Source organism: Spea bombifrons, chromosome 1 (assembly GCF_027358695.1).
Source record: "Spea bombifrons isolate aSpeBom1 chromosome 1, aSpeBom1.2.pri, whole genome shotgun sequence".
Classification (NCBI taxonomy): domain Eukaryota; kingdom Metazoa; phylum Chordata; class Amphibia; order Anura; family Pelobatidae; genus Spea; species Spea bombifrons.
This window is the reverse complement of record NC_071087.1, coordinates 164,930,351-164,944,842: the sequence shown is the minus strand read 5'-3', so window position 1 is coordinate 164,944,842 and position 14,492 is coordinate 164,930,351. Positions and strand designations below refer to the sequence as shown.

The following is a 14,492-nucleotide window of genomic DNA, read 5'->3' as shown; positions in this document are numbered from 1 at the left end:
CCTCTCCTCAGTGTCCGTCTCTCCACTCAGTGTCCGTCTCTCCACTCAGTGTCCGTCTCTCCTCAGTGTCTGTCTCTCCAGTCAGTGTCTCCGTCTCTCCCGCCTGTTGCTCTCAGTCCCTGTCACGCTGCTCCTCCCTCTCCACCAATCGCTACACCGCCCCATTCCTACCAAATGCCCCCTCCCCTGCTCTGACCACGCCCCTGGGCCTTCCCTGGCCGCTCCTCCTGCTGTCAGTGTCGGGGAGGCCGCAGCTCGATCCCCGGGAGCGGAGTGCGACACAGCCCGGGCCCGAGATTGACGGGAACCGCCGTAACCCTGCCTGGGAGACTCTGAATTCTGTGCCGTGAGACTGGGCTTCACTCTTGGATCATACTGGGATCTTGTGCTGAGAGATACTGGGATCTTGTGCTGGGATATACTGGGATCCTGTATTGGGATATGCTGGGATCCTCCACTGAGAGCTACTGGGATCTTGTACTGGGATATATTGGGATCCTGTATTGAGAGATACTGGGATCTTGTACTGGGATCCTGTGCCGGGAGATTCTTCAGTCCTACGCTGGGAAATACTGGGATCCTGCACCAAGTAGAGAGCCACTAAGGGGAGTTTGTGTTTTGGGGGATTAGGTGATGGCTGACGGAGATCTGTGTAATAGAGTAAGCATTAGGGGATCCAGTGAGCCAGTTTATCATAAATATTAGAAGAGATCAGCTGTGGGGCTTTCTTACTGCAGCAAAGAGATTTAGTGGCAAGATTACTACAGAGTAAGCGATCCACTGACAGGAGATCTTCATGAGGGAGCCAACCCTTAGCAGTGTTAAGACTGAGGATAGGGCTCCCGGAGGAAGACACGTTGGCCACCGGGAAGCATCGCCCGTAATTGTGGGAGATCCCTTTTAGTTGGCTGGTCTGTAGCGGGGATCCCCCGGGTTCTGGTAACTGATGTCTGCTACGTCCAGCTGTCAGCTAGAGATCTACTGGAGGCCGTAACCCTACTGGGGCCAAGCAGGAGGCTGTCCCTGGGGTATCTTGGGGGCTGTTGGAGGTGAGGAATGCCCTCGTCCATACACTCCATCTTTGTCCAGTGTTGGAGTTCCCCCGACTCGTGTCCAGCCCGTCGTCACCGTTACTGCCCCCCGAGGACCATGTGATTCCCAGCTCACCGTGTAATCCCCCCTTTCTGATTGTGGGATTCATCTGGCATGTGACAAGAGCTTTGATATGGAAGCTGATGGAGATCTGGCGAGAGAGGGATCCAGTGTTTTGGAGGCCCATGGCCTAACGCTCAGTACCCCGGGGTCCAGCCGCCTGCGCCCCTCGTCATACCGAGCCCTGCGCAGCGCCGTGTCCAACCTGGCCCGCATTGACGACTTCTACTGCGAGAAGATCGGGTCCGGCTTCTTCTCCGAGGTCTTCAAGGTAAGAATGACCGTGGAGAGCGCTGGCGCCGGGCACGTCCGTGCCGCAGACTGGCTGCTGCTGCTGCCCGAGGGTGGTGCCCGTGGCACGGTGCTTGCCGCTTGCTGTGTGTGAACTTGTTACTGTGCTCTCTGACAGCTGCGAGGGTGCTTTTATCTAAAGAGCTTGCAATCTACTCTGGAGAACGGAGACCGTAATCTTGTGGGCTGGATATTTTGGCCGATCACTTTACCCGCCGGGGGGGCACCGTCCGGTACTCTTCTTCCACTGCAGCTCCTGTGATTGGGAGTTGCAGTTCTGTTTGCCAGTTTATGCATTTTTCTTTGCACAGAAACGTAGAATTTGCCGGCAGGTTAGAACCACACGGCCCGTCTGGTCTGCCGAGGAATGCCAGAAACCTGTAGGATGTTACGTGAGCCGTAAGTTGTGTAGAAAGAAGAAAGTTAGGAAAGTAACATTATTTGGAGTCTGGTGAAGCTGGTCGGTATAGATGTTTCAGCCAGATGTCGGAGTTCAGGCGAGATTTGGGCCAGATGTCAGCGAGATTTCGGGGTTTTGGTGAAATTTGGGCCAGATGTTGGCGTTTTGGTGGTGATTTGTTCAGATGGCGACATTTGGGCCAGATGTCTGAGTTCAGGTGGAGTTTTGGTGATGCTTTGGCCAGATATCTGGTTTTGGCAACGATTCGGCCAGATGGGGTCCAGGTGGAGTTGCAGCGAGGCTTTAGCCAGATGTTGAGGTTTTGGCGAGGATTCGTCCAGATGTCGGGGGTCAGGTGGATTTTAGGCGAGGCTTTGGCCAGATGTCGGCGCTTTGGTGAGCTTTCAGGGCTTTTGTGATGCTTTGTCCAGATGTCTGGGTTTTGGCGAGGATTTGGCCAGATGTCTGGGTTTTGGCGAGGATTCGTCCAGATGTCGGGCATCAGGTGGAGTTTAGGCGAGGCTTTGGCCAGATGTCGGTGTTTTGGTGAGATTTGGGCCATATGTCGGCGTTTTGGTGAGATTTGGGCGAGATTTCGGGGCTTTGATGCTTTGTCCAGATGTCTGGGTTTTGGCAAGGATTTGGACAGATGTTGGGGTTTAGGTGGAGCTTCGCCGAGGCTTTGGCCAGATGTCTGGGTTTTGGCTAGGATTTGGCCAGATGTCTGGGTTTTGGCGAGGATTTGGCCAGATGTCTGGGTTTTGGCGAGGATTCGGCCAGATGTCTGGGTTTTGGCGGGGATTTGGCCAGATGTCTGGGTTTTGGCGGGGATTCGGCCAGATGTCTGGGTTTTGGCGAGGATTCGGCCAGATGTCTGGGTTTTGGCGAGGATTTGGCCAGATGTCTGGGTTTTGGGGAGGATTCGGCCAGATGTCTGGGTTTTGGCGAGGATTTGGCCAGATGTCTGGGTTTTGGCGAGGATTCGGCCAGATGTCTGGGTTTTGGCGGGGATTTGGCCAGATGTCTGGGTTTTGGCTAGGATTTGGCCAGATGTCTGGGTTTTGGCGAGGATTTGGCCAGATGTCTGGGTTTTGGTGGGGATTTGGCCAGATGTCTGGGTTTTGGCAAGGATTCGGCCAAATGTCTGGGTTTTGGCGGGGATTTGGCCAGATGTCTGGGTTTTGGCAAGGATTCGGCCAGATGTCTGGGTTTTGGTGAGGATTTGGCCAGATGTCGGGTTCAAGTGGAGTTTTGGCAAGGCTTTGGCCAGATCTCGAGGTTTTTGCGAGGTTCCGGCCAGATGATGGGGGATTTTGTGCTTGGGGCCAGGATGGACGGCTACTGGAAAAAAGGATGGACCCGGAGACCGTATAGGGATACGCTCTCTGATTCTGGCGATTCCGGCTGACGCTCTTCTGTTGCTGCGGTGACCTCGCGGATTGTTCCGTGACATTTATGTCTCTGTAACGGAACGTCTGCTGGCGGGAATCCTGAGATGCTGAGATCCTCGGCCCGTTCTGGAGGCGGTTCCGGTTTCTGGGTAGTCTGTTGGCTGCGCTCCATGGACACAACCAGGAGCTCGTCTTAACTCTTGGGCAGCCAAGGGTTGGCTGAGAGTGATGGTCTCAGCAGTGGGTAGCCTTGGATCTGCTCTGAAGACTTCCCAGGATCCTCTTCTTGTTTGGCCCCCGGCCCTGTCATTCTCAGGTAACTGGGGGCCATTAATGAAGGGTTTCCCTCGGCATTCCCCATACCCCCCCATCCTGACCCCACTATAGAGCGTCAGAGAGAGATCCCGTGTCTGTAGCGGAGAGACGGGCAGAGGAGGAGAGACCGGAGGAGAGACTGGGAGAGGAGGAGAGACCGGGGGAGAGACGGGGAGAGGAGGAGGTGTCGGGTAACAGATGGACTTTGGTGTCTGAACTCTGATTAGTGAGCAAGGCACAGAAATTATCCAAAGCTTGCAGGGTGACAGGAGTAATAATATCCCCCTCTCGACTATATCGCCGTCATACTCCGCAGCGCTGTACAATGTGTTGTTATTATTTATATATCGCCGTCATACTCCGCAGCGCTGTACAATGTGTGTTATTATTGCTTATATATCGCCGTCATACTCCGCAGCGCTGTACAATGTGTTACTATTATTATTTATATATCGCTGTCATACTCCGCAGCGCTGTACAATGTGTGTTACTATTATTATTTATATATCGCCATCATACTCCGCAGCGCTGTACAATGTGTTATTATTATTTATATATCGCCGTCATACTCCGCAGCGCTGTACAATGTGTGTTATTATTATTATTTATAAATCGCCGTCATACTCCGCAGCGCTGTACAATGTGTTATTATTATTTATATATCGCCGTCATACTCCGCAGCGCTGTACACTGTGTTATTATTATTTATATATCGCCGTCATACTCCGCAGTGCTGTACAATGTGTGTTATTATTTTTATTTATATATCGCCGTCATACTCCGCAGCACTGTACAAAGTATGTTATTACGCCTCGTTGTGTGTTGTATAAGGTGCCGTGTGTGCAGATGGCAGTGAGGGGGTTAATCTCTGGCATTTAGCGAGCGCTGGGTTCGTAAGGGCGTCTTAGTGCAGTAATTAAGTGGCTTATGGCGGGATCAGCGGGATTGAGGCCTCCTGTTACCTGGAGAGAGAGCCTCCTGCTGGGCAATGGGTCGATGTCACAACGGGGAGGAAAAACAGCCTCAACCCCTCTGCTGCAGCACAACACAGCGGCCCCCTGTATAATGTATAGATAAATCAGCAAGCCGGCCCCTGTATAATGTATAGATAAATCAGCGAGCCGGCCCCTGTATAATGTATAGATAAATCAGTGACCGGCCCCTGTATAATGTATAGATAAATCAGCGAGCCAGCCCCTGTATAATGTATAGATATATCAGCGAGCCGGCCCCTGTATAATGTATAGTTAAACCAGTGAGCGGCCCCCTGTATAATGTATAGATCAGTGACTGGCCCCCTGTATAATGTATAGTTATATCAGTGACCGGCCCCTGTATAATGTATAGATAAATCAGGGACCGGCCCCTGTATAAAGTATAGTTATAGCCGGCCCTCTTTGGTCTTCGCTGCAGCTCTCTGCATTACACCTGAGTGAGATCCACTGGTGACATGAGGCTTTAGCTCCAGGGGGTAGGAGACCCACGGGCGTTACTGTCCGTCTGCGGTAAAGCGCTCCCTCCCTGCGGTGCCCTGGCTGCAGTAAAGCGCTCCCTCCCTGCTGTGCCCTGGCTGCAGTAAAGCGCTCCCTCCCTGCTGTGCCCTGGCTGCAGTAAAGCGCTCCCTCCCTGCTGTGCCCTGGCTGCAGTAAAGCGCTCCCTCCCTGCTGTGCCCTGGCTGCAGTAAAGCGCTCCCTCCCTGCTGTGCCGCGGCTGCTTTAAGTGGCAGAATCCTGCCTCTGCATGCAGAGAATGTTGTGTTGCGTGCTGCGTGCTGCGTGCTGCATGTGGCCCCCCTTCCTGGGTTGCAGGTGACAGGCAGTTATTTATTGACACGCGACACGCTGCGCAGCCCTTCTAATAATCTGTTACCGGATACACGGATCCCACACACGCGTGTCGTCGTGGTTCAGGTGTTTAGTTCATTGTGTAACCCCTGCTGTAATTACACACCTTGCAGATCCATTACAACGAGCCAACAAATTCCTTCTGCATGCCTGGGATCCGGACCAATACCGTAACGCGGCACCAGCCAGGCCCTGGGCCAATACCGTAACGCGGCACCAGCCAGGCCCTGGGCCAATACCGTAACGCGGCACCAGCCAGGCCCTGGGCCAATACCGTAATGCGGCACCAGCCAGGCCCTGGGCCAATACCATAACGCGGCACCAGCCAGGAGCTTGGCCAATACTGTAACGCGGCACCAGCCAGGCCCAGGGCCAATACCGTAACGCGGCACCAGCCAGGAGCTTGGCCAATACCGTAACGCGGCACCAGCCAGGCCCTGGGCCAATACCGTAATGCGGCACCAGCCAGGCCCTTGTTGGGGCTCAGGCTGGTGGGGGGGATCCTCTTTATATTTGATCAGGTGGCCCCCCCTCTTTGTATAAAGCAAGGTGGGATCCGCTCCCCCCCTTTGTATAATGCAAGGTGGGATCCGCTCCCTCTCTTTGTATAATGCAAGGTGGGATCCGCTCCCCCCCCTTTGTATAATGCAAGGTGGGATCCGCTCCCTCTCTTTGTATAAAGCGAGTTGGGATCCGCTCCCGCCTCTTTGTATAAAGCGAGTTGGGATCCGCTCCCGCCTCTTTGTATAAAGCATGTTGGGATCTGCTCCCCCCTCTTTGTATAAAGCGAGTTAGGATCTGCTCCCCCCTCTTTGTATAAAGCGAGTTGGGATCCGCTCCCGCCTCTTTGTATAAAGCATGTTGGGATCTGCTCCCCCCTCTTTGTATAATGCAAGGTGGGATCCGCTCCCTCTCTTTGTATAAAGCAAGTTGGGATCCGCTCCCGCCTCTTTGTATAAAGCATGTTGGGATCTGCTCCCCCCTCTTTGTATAAAGCGAGTTAGGATCTGCTCCCCCCTCTTTGTATAAAGCGAGTTGGGATCCGCTCCCGCCTCTTTGTATAAAGCGAGTTGGGATCCGCTCCCGCCTCTTTGTATAAAGCGAGTTGGGATCCGCTCCCGCCTCTTTGTATAAAGCGAGTTGGGATCCGCTCCCGCCTCTTTGTATAAAACGTGTTAGGATCTGCTCCCCCCTCTTTGTATAAAGCGAGTTGGGATCCGCTCCCCTCGTTATGTGAAGCAGCAGTCCGTGCTGAGGCCTCCTCCGTCTCCTCCTCGTATCTTTATTTGGTGATATTCTCCGTGGAGCCGGCTGCTGGCCGCTCGCCCCAGATTCTCGCCCGGTGATCTCATTCACTTGTTTGGATCCCGTGTTATATCTGCCGAGTGGGTGATGACGGAGGGCCGTCCCATGTGCTGAGGGTACCCCAGGCTGGAGCTGCCCCGTGACGGTCAGGTGGCAGATGCCCCGGTCCCAGGGGTACGACCCTCCGGCGTGGCCACGTTCCTGGCTCGCGTTTGCCCTGTTGCGGGTGACTCAGTCGGGTGTTAATTCGGACGGATGATGACAAATTGTTTTCATGGAGGGTGGAGAGAGCAAACTTACTCAGGGCCGGGTGCTGCTGATAAACGGGGCGGAGGATTAAAGAGTTAAAAGTGTGCGAAGCGTTTAAAGGGACAGCCTGTCCATCGCAGGCACTTTAATTCTCTCCCACATTTGTATTTGCCCCTTTCCACCCCTGCCTTCCAGCTAAATGCCCCACAGGAAATGTGTCTGGCTGCCGATCTGCCCCAGCTCTGCCCCCTGTGTGCATGCGCAGCAGCAATGGGAGCCGCTAAAATCCCACATGGCCTTAATGAACAAATGTACAGAGCAACCGCCATAGCAACCAGTAGAGCTTTCACCAGAACGAATCATTATCCAGAACCGGCGTTAACCCCGTAAGCGTTGGAGGTGTGTTTCGCGATCCCCAGAGGGGGTTAATGTTTGGCAGAGGCTCCTGCCCCGGGAGGGGTTCCGGCCCCCAATGACCCCACGAGAGGGTGTTCCAGGGCCATGCTATCCCATGTCAGTGTCATGCTCTGCGTGTGTTCGCGTGTTCAGCGGCTGCTGGTGGGTATTTGGGGCCCTGCCCTGAGTCTAGACATTCATTTGCCCCGTTCTCCCCCCCACCAGGTGCGGCACCGCCAGTCCGGGCAGATCATGGTGCTGAAAATGAACAAGATGATGAGTAACCGAGCGAACATGCTGCGCGAGGTGCAGCTAATGAACCGGCTGTGTCACCCCAACATCCTGAGGTAGGTGTCACCCCGATATCCCGAGATAGGTGTCACCCCAACATCCCGAGGCAGGCGTCACCCCGACATCCCGAGGCAGGTGTCACCCTGACATCCCGAGGTAGGTGTCACCCCTATATCCCGAGGTAGGTGTCACCCCGATATCCCGAGGCAGGTGTCATCCCGATATCCTGAGGCAGGTGTCACCCCGACATCCCGAGGCAGGTGTCACCCCGACACTCATGTGGGCGTGACACGCTGGTATAACAGTAGCGGGTACCAAACACATCCACCAGCCAATCCTCACCCCACAGAGCAGTAATGGCCGCACCGAGAGCTCTCCTCAGCAGCGAGACGTCCCCGACGCACTCACTCTGTCCTCTCTCTCTCTCAGGTTTATGGGGGTCTGTGTGCACCAGGGGCAGCTCCACGCCCTGACGGAGGTAAGAACCCAGCCGGCACTCCCTGCGCTTGCCACGTGCGCGGTTTCGGTCTCCCGTGCAGGGGTCTCGGGGGTCTCGCTGCGCCGTCCCCTCCTTTGCGGAATTTGTGGCAGGGATTCCTTGTTTGCCGCGTGTCGACCCGGAATATTTCCCTGTTTGCCGGGGAGTCGCCACGTGCAGCCGCCGAGCGAAGCTTTAGGCTAGGTTTCCACTTGGGTGTTTTTCCTGCGTTATTTTCTTGATGAAAAACGCCAGGAAAGCGTTTTTTTCTGGCATTTTAGCCTTTCTGTGGAAATTGCTTTTTTGACCTTAGGCAGTTTTTCCAGCCTTTACACCAGGGATGCTCAAACTGCGGCCCTCCAGCTGCTGCAGGACTACATCTCCCATAATGCTCCTTCAGCTAAGGGGCTGGCTGAGGAGTATGGGAGATGTAGTCCTGCAGCAGCTGGAGGGCCGCAATTTGAGCACCCCTGCTTTACACGTTAGAATTGTCACCCAGCTAAAAGGGATTCGGATAAATGGCAAGTATCTGCCCCCTCCTGATGTCATTTCCTTGGCAGAGTTCCACTTAAACGCCCCGGCGGACCCTTTTGTCTCTTTTCTGTGGTTTGTAAGGCCTGCTTTATTCCGAATGTCTGCTCCTCTAGGAAGATTGGGCCCAAATGATGCAAATTGCAAGGGATACTCACTAGATGAATAAGCTTGGACTCATCAAAGACGATTCCGGGTGCCATGCTGCTAATAAATTACACAGAGACAGCACACAGCGTACAAGCAGATAAACGTTTTACCACAGTACCGGGAAAATGGCCGCTCTTCCTCTTCCTGGGTCCTGCCCCTTTTTTTGTAATTGTGGGAAAAGCGCCATAAAAAACGCCAAGGCAAACCCCACATGGCGTTTTCAGGGCGTTTTTTCTCTCCCGTAGACTTCTATTGGAGAAAAACGCCAAGATTTCCTTGCAAAAAACGCCAGAGTGTCAACATGTCAACAAGTGTCAAAACCGCCGAGTGGATATGGCATTGTGCGATTTCCTATTGAAGAGCAGCTAACATCTGGCCGCAGCGTTTTTTCAGTAATAAAACGCCGTGTGGCTGAATTGGCGTTATTATGGGCGTTTTTGCAAAAAATACCCAAGTGGAAACCTAGCCTTACCACACCGGGCGCTGCGTGCGGACGGGGGTCTGCGCTCTGGTGGGTGAGTTACCGCGCCGGGCGCTGCGTGCGGACGGGGGTCTGCGCTCTGGTTGGTGAGTTACCGCGCCGGGCGCTGCGTGCGCACCGGGGGTCTGCGCTCTGGTGGGTGAGTTACTGCGCCGGGCGATGCGTGCGCACCGGGGGTCTGCGCTCTGGTTGGTGAGTTACCGCGCCGGGCGCTGCGTGCGGACTGGGGGTCTGCGCTCTGGTGGGTGAGTTACCGCGCCGGGCGCTGCGTGCCGACGGGGGGTCTTCTCTCTGGTGTGTGAGTTACCGCGCCGGGCGCTGCGTGCGGACGGGGGGTCTGCGCTCTGGTGGGTGAGTTTGTCCGTCTTTGTTCTCAGTATATAAATGGTGGGAATTTGGAGCAGCTTCTCCAGAGCCCGGAGCCGCTGCCGTGGCCGGTACGTGTCAAGCTGAGTTTGGACATCTCCAGAGGCCTGCGTTACCTCCACTCAAAGGGCGTCTTCCACAGAGACCTGACATCCAAGGTAAGCGGGATCTCTGATTGGCTGCACGTTCCGTGTAATCGGCGGCTCCGGTCGTGGGAACCCCGGTGACTCCACATAACGCTCTTCGTCTTTCCTCCAGAACTGCCTGGTGCGGTGTGATGAGAGCCAGTACACGGCGGTAGTTGGTGACTTCGGTTTGGCAGAGAAGATACCTGACCACAGGTGAGAACTCTTTAACCCCCCCAGGTGCATCCACGTCTCCTGCCTCTCCTCTTATTACCCCATCATCCTTATCACATGTATGTTATACCGGCCTCTCCTCTTATTACCCCATCATCCTTATCACATGTATGTTATACCCGGTCCCCGGCCTCCGGCCTCTCCTCCTTTATCCGGTTGTACGTCGGTCACCTGCTCATTCACGTCTCTCTCTTGCAGTCAGACTGAGCCTCTCTCTGTGGTCGGTTCTCCGTACTGGATGGCACCTGAGGTTCTCCGCGGGGACCTGTACAATGAAAAGGTATATTTCTGCCCCAGGGGCAGGGGTAGTGGTAGTCCCTGTACATCCCGCCTGCACTCTCTGCGGGTCGGTCCCAAAATGTAACCCCTGCTTGTTGTCCACAGGCAGACGTCTTTGCCTTTGGCATCATATTGTGTGAGATAATTGCCCGGATTCCGGCAGACCCCGACTATTTGCCCCGAACAGAGGTAAATCTCTTATTTACACATTTTTTGCTCCCTATAAGTACGATGAGATCTGATTGGCCGTTTCCGTTTAGTGATATTGTGACAGGGTGTCCTGGGATAAGGAGGGTAAATGTGGGTCACGTGGAACGAAGCGGGAGATGTGTGGTGGGTAATTGGAGCTGTCCCTGCGCCGGGCGGGCGGTGGAGGCCCCTGGGCGGGCGGTGGAGGCCCCCGGGCGGGCGGTGGAGGCCCCCGGGCGGGCGGTGGAGGCCCCCGAGCAAGCTACAGGTCTGACAGCTCCTTCCTTTTTTTTTCTGTAAATCGGATTTTTTTTTTGTAGAATTTGTGTTGCTCAGACACGCATTCAGTGTGGAGGCCGTCGCTGAGCAGTAGGGTAACTGGAGACCGTTGTAGTGGAGGCAGCGGGCGCTCGGTGGAGGCCTGCGGTAGTGGAGGCCTGTAGTAGTGGAGGCAGGGTTTTGTTGCCACGAACCTCCTTACTCGTATAGAATTTGAGGGCAGATAAGACCCCTTTGCCCCGTCTCTCCTGCCTCCCTATGACCAGCTGTATGTTGTGTTTCTTGTTTGTTTCCGCAGGATTTCGGGCTCGACGTGAAGGCGTTCCGGGACATGGTGCAGAGCGGCTGTCCGCCCCACTTCCTGCAGCTGGCCTTCCTCTGTTGCCGGGTATGTGACGATTGGCTGGTGGATCTGTAATTGTCTGATCGAGGCAGCATGGTACCCACGACCATTGTCATGTAAATTGCATGTACACGGTAACTAAATGGTGGGGCGTGTGGGAGATCACCTTGGAGCTCGGGTTTTGATCTATACATCGTCCTGATTCCCGCTGCACCCGCCTGTATCCGTGGGGAGGGATAACTCGCGTATAACTTGTTTCTGTCATTAAGACCCCGTTAGGTTTGAGATCCCCGGGAGATGTAATCTTGTCTAAACGAAGTCCTTGGCTTTCATTCTAGATGGACCCCGAGGCCAGGCCTTCGTTCTGTGAGGTCAGTGAGAGATTGGAATGGATTTTGGAAAACATGAACGGGAGGAAGAGGCTGACTAAGCTCAGCGCCTCTCAGAACCATGAAACCATCCCGAGGTCCCTGAGCCAAGGTGAGTACGGAAGGTGCTGGAACATTCGTGCCCTGCTCTCTTTCTCTTCCTTCCTCGGTTACCGAAAGGCTTGGTAGGAAGTGAAGAGTGTGAATGAAAAATGCTTCCCCCGTGTTTTGTTTGTCTCGTTTGTGAACGTGTCGGCTTTGCTGGATAAATGCTAAGGCTTCTGGGAACTTGTTCGCCTCCAGACCCCTCATGTCGTATCATTTATTGTTTCAGGGGGAAGAGATCTCATCCTGCAGTTGACAGATAATCCGCCGCGGTCCTGGGATCTCCCGACTCCCCCCGACCAGCGACTGTCACGAAGTCAGTCGGACATGTTCTCTCCGCAGCCTCCACTTGTCCTGCACTCGCAAGTCCCCTACGATGACCTTTTGCAAGACGCTCCTGCACGTGTGAACCCCTTCTCGCAGCGGGAGGACCTGAAGGGAGGTCGCATCAAGCTATTCGACACGCCGAGCAAGTCTGTTATTTCGCTGACCTTCGACCTTCCGCCACCCTTGTCTTATCAGCTGAGCAGCCCCGTCACTCCTGAGCCGGTTGTGGAGGCGCAGTGTGATTTCTCGGACCCTGGAGGAAGGCCGAGGCGCTGCAGGTCTCTTCCATCATCACCAGAGATGGTCCGTAGAGGAAGCCCCTGTCCGGTTAGCACTCCGTTACAGAGAACAGTCCGGGAGGTGGTCGGTAAACGCGAACGAGCCTTCCTGCAAACGGCCTTGGTAAATTCAAGTGAAACTGATAGTGTGTGTAGAGATAAGAGACCTCAAATAAATGGGATCCCGCAGGAGACGTTCCATGGCCCCCACTGGTTAAAAATCTCTCCAGACAACCTCTCCCAAACCAACGGAGGCTTCAACTCCTCCAGAAATCCCGACCCAAAATGTATTACTGAACCTATAATCCAAAGTGACTGGACGCTTCCGAACGTCGGCCCCAAGCCTGTCCATGAAAGGAAAAAAGTTCCGCTGCCAACCAAGAGAAGCCCCGGGGAGAGTTTTGTAGACCATGTAGCCGAGAGTCCTATAGAGAGATGCATCTTTCCGCGGAACGGGAATAGGTTTATCGGGGACCCTATTCCAGACGGGACAGGTCACGCTTGGGCAGAGGAGACACCTATACCCAACCCTCTGAAATCTGACGGGGTCCATGGATGTGTGGCGGACTCCCGGAGAAATGAGAGGCTCCAAACAGACAAAGAATGCAGGTGTTCTCCAGTGAGCGCCACAAACTTGAACAGACACCGGAAGGGGGCTTCAGAAGATGAGGAGAGTACCCCCGGTGTGGACCATCATAGGACGGGGGAGCCAATGGACTGCTCTAGCAGCCCTGATAGCACAGAAGAAAATACTTTCTGCCAGAGTTTGCCACAGTTACTGGCCAACAGGCAGTTTCTTGTTCCCTCCCCCCCTCTCCCATCATCCTCATCATCCACGCCATTGTCTTCTCGCTCCCCATCCCCACCTGTCAGCACCTGGCATCGAGGAGCACCCAGTAGACTAAGTCTTGCAGACAATAACAATGTTGTGTGCAGTAAACCCCTGGGATGGGTAGGAGCGCTTCACCCAAGCCCCTTGGGGTCACTGGAGGGCAGTTTGTGGGAGGGCAGGCTTCCTGGTTTGGGGTGCGAAGGAGGAGAGAGCGGTAGCACAGCCCCCCTCCATGCTTCGTCTAATACAGTCTTGGACCACGAGGAGACCGTGTCCTGTCCTGCCTGCTGCCTGGGAGGCTTCAGCTTTATATCCGTTTGTCGCCGGCCTCCCCCCGACACGTCTCGCTACCAAAACCTGAACTGCGAGACCACTCGAGGGCTTATCCACGCGGCCCCGAGGCCGGGACCCAGCAGGAAGCTCCCCGAAGCGCAGACATAAGCGTTTGCAGAGCTCGTAGAGACATTGATACCCACACAGAACGGTTTACAAACATGCAGCCGCGGGCCACGCGCTTCGCTCCGTCGCGTTGCAGAGAGCTGGTGCCACTTGTAACTTTTTTTTTTTTCTTCACTGTAAAATGAGAAGATTAAGGAAAATAATATTTTTGGAGTTTACACTAACAGAGGGTGATGTTTAGGGCTCCCAGAAGTACTTAATTTAATTGAATGTTCTCCTGAAATCAGAATTGTATTTATTTTTTCCTGGGGAGGAATTAGTTCCTCGTCAGTTCCGTGTGGTTGATTCATGTCGTGCACAGAAAGGATTTCTCGGCGCACGTTGTTATTCCTCGTACTTTTACACGCAGTCTTCCTACATACTTAACACTTTGTAATCGAGCTCTAGGCGGCAAATCACTGATCAGAGGTCGATATATCGACGACGTTTCCACGCGTGTTTTTTCTGGAGCTAAGTGAAAGCGATATTCATTTGTATGAAAATGCATCGACGGCGGTTAACCCTTTGAGGTTTTATTGTTGAGTTCACGGCTTTGCAAACTGTGATTGATTGGCTCGCTCACGTATTTATTTGTGACGGACGCGCTCTTTGCACTAATCTTTATAGCTGACGCTGTGGGTTGAAGTGGCTTCGGTTTCTCAGACCCGGTCGGCCGCCGGCAGATCAGCCAGCGCCTCGGTGCCCGTAGGGACGGGGTGTGATGGCCAGTAGTAGCGATGCTGAGAAGCTCTTCTGTAACATATAGATACATTGTAACACAGCTCCCAGCAGCATGCGCTGAAGGAACACGAGTGCAATATATGTGAAGGCGCCGGCGTGCACGGGATATCGGATTTATATATGACGTCTTCCTCTGAAGATTCTAGAATCTGTGGACAATCACCCCAACGATCTGAGACGCCCCCTGCGTTCTGTTTTACCCTCAGTACCCCGCGATTAATACGCTTTTCCACCCCAGAAACCAAAAATGCTTTTCACAGAGTTCCCGTACAGCCGTGTCAGCGAGTGCGTGGCTTTGGCTTCAAAATGAGTAG

The 14,492-nt window shown here is 54.2% G+C and overlaps 1 protein-coding gene across 1 annotated transcript; it reads left to right on the top strand.

Moving 5' to 3' along the window:
- Window positions 1-475: 475 nt before the first annotated feature.
- On the top strand, window positions 476-13,746 carry TESK1 (testis associated actin remodelling kinase 1). Its single transcript, XM_053448865.1, has 10 exons — window positions 476-1,423; window positions 7,569-7,690; window positions 8,064-8,112; window positions 9,652-9,798; window positions 9,899-9,981; window positions 10,198-10,279; window positions 10,384-10,467; window positions 11,045-11,134; window positions 11,428-11,569; window positions 11,792-13,746. Exons 1-10 carry the CDS (start codon window positions 1,226-1,228, stop codon window positions 13,438-13,440), a joined length of 2,646 nt encoding a protein of 881 aa, XP_053304840.1. The 5' UTR covers window positions 476-1,225; the 3' UTR covers window positions 13,441-13,746.
- The last annotated feature ends 746 nt before the right edge of the window (window positions 13,747-14,492 follow it).